Below are 7,344 nucleotides of genomic sequence, written 5' to 3' on the forward strand. Positions count from 1 at the left end.
GTTGTGAGTGTTTATTGAGTGAAAACACCTAAAGCTCCACGAAGCTCCGGCAGGGGATGGTGGCGAACCCTGCTGTACTCTTTCACCACAACTTTCTCTCACTCTTCCTTCCTGTTTCTGTTGTGCCTGTAATTTAAAGGGGTCAGCCTTGTCACACTGTGTCACGCTGAATCTCCCCGAGAATTACGTTAAGGGTACACGTGTCTGTGGAGTGCTCAGCCACTTGCACGTTAATTTCATGAGCAAGCTGTTCCGTTGTTCGGATCAACTGTAACCCTCGACGTCGTAAGCGACGGAGTGCCAACAACAACAACAACAACAACAACCCATGGTTATTTACTGATACACAGATACACCAGTACAGAAGATTGTAAACATTGGAATTGTTACATGGTTATTTACTGATACACTAAGACACCAGTACATTGTTTTTGTTTGACCCTTCAGCCATTCTAACATTTTGTCTATGTATTGGTGTACACAAATATACCGGTACAGAAGACTGTAAACAACGAAAGTAGCTGTAAAAAGATTTTTGGTATCAGACATCGTTACAACGGTAAATGCTAGACAGAATGGTAGACAGGATGAAGAGAGAATGATAGAGATGTGTCGTGGTGGTATAAAATGTCCTTTACTATCTTGTACAAAATGTGATATCATCGATGTCATAGTATAAAATGTCCGTTACTATAGTTGACAACAGAAAGCTTATTTTTGAGAAAATGTTATGTTGTTTCAATCCAAATGTTAGTAAACATTACATGTTGACACTCGCGGGGTGTAATACTAGTACCTTGTAAAATTTGATTTGATTCAGTGGAGCTGTTTGAGAATGCATAGGGAACAGACAGACAGGAAGACAATGATCGTTGCCAAGAGCACCGTCCGAGCGTGATTGTTGACAGAGCAGCTGTCTGGCTTTCGTGCTGGTGGCATGTAAATAGCACCATTTGAGCATGATCGTTACCAACGTCGCCTTCCTGGCACTTGTGCTAGATGGCACGTGAAAAGGCATTCAAGCGAGTTCGTTGCCAGTACAGCTAGACTGGCTCCTGTGCAGGTGGCACGTAAAATACACCATTTCGAGCGTGGCCGTTGCCAGTACCTCCCGACTCGCCATCGTGCCGGTGGCACGTAAAAGCACCCACTACACTCTCGGAGTGGTTGGCGTTAGGAAGGGCATCCAGCTGTAGAAACTCTGCCAAATCAGATTGGAGCCTGGTGTAGCCATTTGGTTCACCAGTCCTCAGTCAAATCGTCCAACCCATGCTAGCATGGAAAGCGGACGTTAAACGATGATGATGATGATAGATAAGAAAATGAAAGTAACTCATAAAAATAAGTGAGAGGAGTAAGACATTTCATACATGGCAGTCCAGTCTAAAAACTCAAAATATTTTTTTTTTGTTCCCTAATTGTAATTTTTAGTATAAATAACAAATATATGACAGTTATTTGCATTTTTAAAATCTCTCTTGTGTCTGATAGAATTTTTTCTTGAAGAAAAACATTAAAAATCTGTTAGAAGTTACAAAAAAAAAAATAGAGATAATCTGCTGAAAATAATTTAGTTTTCCTCTTAACCAACATTTGTACCTATCCCCATTTAACAATTAAGCATTTAAACTGGCCATATCTGGCCAAAATAGATCCGGCTTCTCACACTTATCCTACAATGTCATTCTCAAAATAAACAATCACACCATCAAAATCTCAAGGTCAAAAGATAATGCATAATTAATTTAAAATAATTTGAATGAATAAGTTTTATGCTTGACAGAAAAATCTAAATGTTAAATGATTAAATTAATATAAAAGTAAATATTTATGTCACTTACCCTAATTACATTTGAATGATTTTTCTGAAAACTTATGGTAAACGTAGCTACATTTTTATGCTTCTGTAAAATAACTGCTGCTCCATATTTCAAAATGTTGTTATCAATTTTAACTCCAACTTTTGATGAAGCAGATGGCTTTATTTTCAAACCTGTTCCAAATGGCCGTAGCACTTCTGGAGATTCCTTGGTGGATATGAAGATATCAGAATCTGGGATAAATTTCCCTTTTGTCATTCCATCCATAAATTTGCAGTTTTCAACTAAAACAAGAATTAAAAGAGATTTATTAAAATATCACATTTAAAAGTCATTTTGAAAAATCGCAATAGCAGCCAAATTCTTTGGCTCAATGGCATGGTGTGGTTCACTGCTGTATTTAGTAGAGACATTAGTAAAATCATATTTGATAAATACAAGATTTGTAGGGGAGAAAAGTGAGTTAATAAGATTCATGTTTTCTGAAAGGTAATAGAAATAAAATGGTAAGTACAACAAATGAAAACTATAGCCCCCTAAGTAATGGCACCAACACATATTTTGTTGATGATCTAAATTTCTATTCCAGTAATGTGACCAACATCAAGAGACAATTAGAACTAGTCACAAGGTTCTCACGAAATACAGGAAGGGAGTTTGGGTGATACGTGATAACCAACTGCCGTTACAGTCAACTGACGTTACAGTCAACTGACGTTACAGTCAACTACTCGTACGTGATAGTCAAGTGAGGAAAGATTGTTGACTAGCCAGAGAACATGCACATCTATGGCTTGTCCATCTCCCCTATCTCTAATGATGAAAGCTACAATTACTTTGGTTTCGATGAGAATGTTGTTTACATTGGTGCTGTGACTTGTTGTTGGCACTCCGTCGCTTACGACGACGAGGGTTCCAGTTGATCCGATCAACGGAACAGCCTGCTCGTGAAATTAACGTGCAAGTGGCTGAGCACTCCACAGACACGTGTACCCTTAACGTAGTTCTAGGGGATATTCAGCGTGACACAGTGTAACAAGGCTGACTCTTTGAATTACAGGCACAACAGAAACAGGAAGAAAGAGTGAGAGAAAGTTGTGGTGAAAGAGTACAGCAGGGTTCGCCACCATCCCCTGTCGCAGCCTTGTGGAGCTTTAGGTGTTTTCGCTCAATAAACACTCACAACGCCCGGTCTGGGAATTGAAATCTCGATCCTATGACCGCGAGTCTGCTGCCCTAACCACTGGGCCATTGCACCTCCACGGTGCTGTGACTAAAGCCAGAGTAACAATAGAGTACTTCTGTAGACTCCGGAAAATGTGGAACTCAGAGCTGTTTGCATTTAACAAAACCATATCTCACAATGCATTTGCAATACCAGCGCTAGTACCAATATTTTGAATATTGGGACTGGACACTCGATGAGATACACAGCCTGAAGATCAAAACCAGAAAAGTACTGACCACTAACTGGCAACTTTCACAATCATAATGATATCGATAGGATTTATGTGAGGCAAAATGATGGATGTAGAAGCATGGGATCAGTCATTTGAATGTCGCATTGTATCACTCAGACAACATCTGCTAAACAGTAAAGAAAGAAAGGAGTACATTCCACACATACTCAAAATTCAGAGCAACAACATCTTCACGTTTGGAGAAGAATTGCTGTGAAGACACAACTGTTTCTTGCAACTTAAAGTAAGCTGGACTGACCTACCTAAACAAGCTTGGAGGAGAAGCAAGCAGGCATAATACCAAGAAAACGCAATGAATATCCTGTGAGCTAGAGGGCAACAGCAGCATTGACAAGAAGAGTAGCCTTTCCTGGACCTGCGGTAGATACATTACATAACCACCTAGAAGCATATGCATCACACCACGCACACACTACAACTGACCAATTCCTTTCTCCCCTCCCCATTTTCACACATGCATATGTCAAGATCACCAGCATTCTCTCTCTCTCTCACACACACACACACACACAGCTCCTCGTTCTTCGGTCACCGTTCTTTCTTCCCCCTTTGTTATCTCCCCCTTTTCTTAGCTCTCCTGTGTGAACTTTCTAAACTTTCTAAACTTCCTGTCCGCAGAAGCCATGATAGATCGTTGACCAGGCACTATTCAATTTTTTTTTCTCCGTGTTTTTCTCCTTGTTTTCTCCGTATTCTTTCTGTTGAAGAGCGTAGCTCGAAACGTTAAAGACTTTCTGTATTCCCGAGTATCAAACTAATACATCCTTTTGTTGTTTACACCACCTGTCCTCGTCTGTTGTTGTTTTTTTTCGTACATTCTCCCATATATGCATTCTCTACCAAGGAACAGAAGATAGCTACTAAATACTTGATAAACAAGAGGTACAAAGATACAACCAAACCTCTACGTTGTGAAAAAAAATATCGGCTCAACTGCACCAGTAAGGAAGATATCAGCCATGCCATCAGCAACTGCTCAAAAGTATCTACGAGATACTACTACCTGCCCCTAGGGCATGCTATAATTGCAAAGACTATTTACAATGCTGTCTACAGGAAGGACTGTACTGATGTATACATCAGGGTTAATAAAATAAGTACCAGTTGAGTACTGAGTCGTTCTAATCGACTTTCCCCTTCCCCCAAAATTTCAGGCCTTATGCCTAAAGTAGAAAAGATTATTAAGTTAAACATACAGTAAAATTAGTGTTAAATATATATAGCTGTGGATAAATTTGAAGAGCTAGTTGCAATTGTAAAAAAAAAACATGACGGAGTGGCTGTGTGGTAAGTAGCTTGCTTACCAACCACATGGCTCTGGGTTCAGTCCCACTGCATGGCACCTTGGGCAAGTGTCTTCTACTATAGCCTCGGGCCAACCAAAGCCTTGTGAGTGGATTTGGTAGACGGAAACCGAAAGAAGCCTGTCGTATATATATATATATATATATATGTATGTGTTTGTGTGTCTGTGTTTGTCGCCCCACCATCGCTTGACAACCGATGATGGTGTGTTTCCGTCCCCGTGACTTAGCGGTTCGGCAAAATAGACCGATAGAATAAGTACTAGGCTTACACAGAATAAGTCCTGGGGTCGATTTGTTCGACTAAAGGCGGTGCTCCAGCATGGCCACAGTCAAAAGACTGAAACAAGTAAAAGAGTAGAGAGTTATATATGTATTATAAACTGGTTTTCACAAAATATAAATTCCTTTAATGTAAAGTGATATACTATAGAAGATTTCATTAAATAATAGGGGATAAATATGGAAGCACATAAAAGGTTTAAATGTATTCCTTCAAAATTATATTTCAATATTTGGTTGCTATAATAAAAGAGTGAGATTTTATAAGTATTAAACACTGGTTTTCTCAGCAAATAATTACACAAAACTTCAATACTTCAAATGTATATTTATATACCGTAGAAAAAAATTATGTAAAAATAGATGATTAATAATATATAAAAGCCATATTTTTCAATCTGTGGTCGATTCAAGATATTAAATTAAATATGTTTCTATATAACATACCCACAACAAACTATCAGTAAATATTTTTGATTAAATCTCTTGACATCGTGTCCTGTTTTAATATCATAATGTGTTTTGATGTAGTTAGCAATCTGTGTTCCTTTCTTATCTAAAAATACCATTTTCATCTACTTTTCTTCTCTTCATTTTAGCAAAATGTTACACCTCATATTTCATCCACAAAATATGTTGTAATTCTTCCAACTGTAGCATTGATTATATGCATATTTATTCTTAAAAGGTCCAGATAAGTTTGGAAGCAAAATATATTGTCAGAAAAATAATTCTCCCTTTCATGACACACAACGTGTTGAAACTCTGGTGTCCCAGGGCCCCATGCAAAAACAAGCTGAGTATGTTGAACATGTTGTTGTTGTTGTTATAAATGGGGGAAATCATTCTTCTATGATACATGCTACAGTGAGCAGCATGCTCTCTGTCTGAACCTGCCTGGATGTGTTGAGAACAAATATGCAAATGGTCTGTAGTAACGCCTGCGCATGCGTAGAATTAATAAAGCAAGCGTTTCCCGCTCAATTCATTCTCTTTCTCGCTGGCCAGCGATTGAGCATGGACGTGTGTTTAAAAGCTGTCCCTACATCTTTCGGTCTTATACTCGACAGCTCGTTATTCTCACCTCTAAAGATGTATAACTAAAGATATGTATGTTTTACCACCTAAATAAATGTTGTTTGAGTTGTTTAGTCTGGAGTTCAGCGTTCCGTCTATTTCTTTAATTTTATAGTAGAAAGTCAGGTATACAATCTAAAGATGTATAGCCCACTTTCTACTAAAAGTCATTTCATGTCGCCCTGTAAGCAGTGCAAATAATAATGTTTCATTTGTAGATGTAATGTTTCTAAAAACATTACTCCCAAGTGAAACTTGGGTCCTTCTGCTTGTAATTAGATATAATTCTTAAAAAGTGGGTTCGTAAGCAAGCTACTTACCACACAGCCACTCCTGCACCTATAAGCTAAAAGTTCTATCACACAATAACAAACTACATTCAGTAATACTTTCATAATAATGACTAAACACACAGTAGAATTGTACTTACCTGATGGAGTAACACCTGCTGCAGATACACTTGGTCCTACAACAAAGTGGGAATTTATTTGTATCATATATTGTTTTTTCATTGTTAATAATTAATACAATTCTTCAATGTGTCATTAGAGGCAATTTGATTAAATTAATTAAGGATTAACAAAAATTCATAATTATTTAGAGACGTTAGGAAGGGCATCCAGCTGTAGAAACTCTGCCAAATCAGATTGGAGCCTGGTGTAGCCATCTGGTTTCACCAGTCCTCAGTCAAATCGTCCAACCCATGCTAGCATGGAAAGCGGACGTTAAACGACGATGATGATGATGTTTCTAAATTTGTAAAACAAAATGTTAGGAGTGTGTATTGTAAACATAAACTAAACAGTAATTATTGTTTTGTTGTCCACTATCTAAATATATGTCTCAGAAAATTATGGAGGGAAAAGAAGCTTTTTCTATTTACACTCATTTATAACACTGAAGAACAAAGATTTTGTTACTGGAGTAAAAGCATGTGTTTTAGACTAAATCGGGAATGTTGATTCTGATTCTGCACTTAGAATTGTTCTAGCATGCCAGGATTTTGAGTTATGCACATGCACAAGATTATAACTATACTTTTGGCTAGATACACTCTTTTTACTCTTTTACTTGTTTCAGTCATTTGACTGTGGCCATACTGGAGCACCACCTTTAGTCGAGCAAATCGACCCCAGGACTTATTCTTTGGAAGCCTAGTACTTATTCTATCGGTCTCTTTTGCTGAACCACTAAGTTACGGGGGCGTAAACACACCAGCATCGGTTGTCAAGCGATGTTGGGGGAACAAACACAGACACACAAACATATACACACACATACATATATATATATATGAGTACAGCAATGAATTCCGGGTAGAGGTAGGGGTCCACCAAGGTTCCGTCCTCAGCCCCCTATTATTTACCATAGTCCTCCAGG

General features: G+C 38.2%; 1 protein-coding gene across 1 annotated transcript in view; it reads right to left on the reverse strand.

The window, feature by feature from the left end:
- LOC106881592 (uncharacterized) overlaps positions 1-7,344 on the reverse strand; it is a 158,543-nt gene that overhangs the window by 47,577 nt on the left and 103,622 nt on the right. Inside the window, exons 55-56 of the mRNA XM_052977128.1 lie at positions 6,395-6,430; positions 1,842-2,104 (exon numbers count right to left, since the gene is read on the reverse strand). Coding sequence (XP_052833088.1) covers positions 1,842-2,104; positions 6,395-6,430 — 299 coding nt within the window. The remainder of the gene's footprint in view (positions 1-1,841; positions 2,105-6,394; positions 6,431-7,344) is intronic.

Source organism: Octopus bimaculoides, chromosome 27 (genome assembly GCF_001194135.2).
Source record: "Octopus bimaculoides isolate UCB-OBI-ISO-001 chromosome 27, ASM119413v2, whole genome shotgun sequence".
Classification (NCBI taxonomy): domain Eukaryota; kingdom Metazoa; phylum Mollusca; class Cephalopoda; order Octopoda; family Octopodidae; genus Octopus; species Octopus bimaculoides.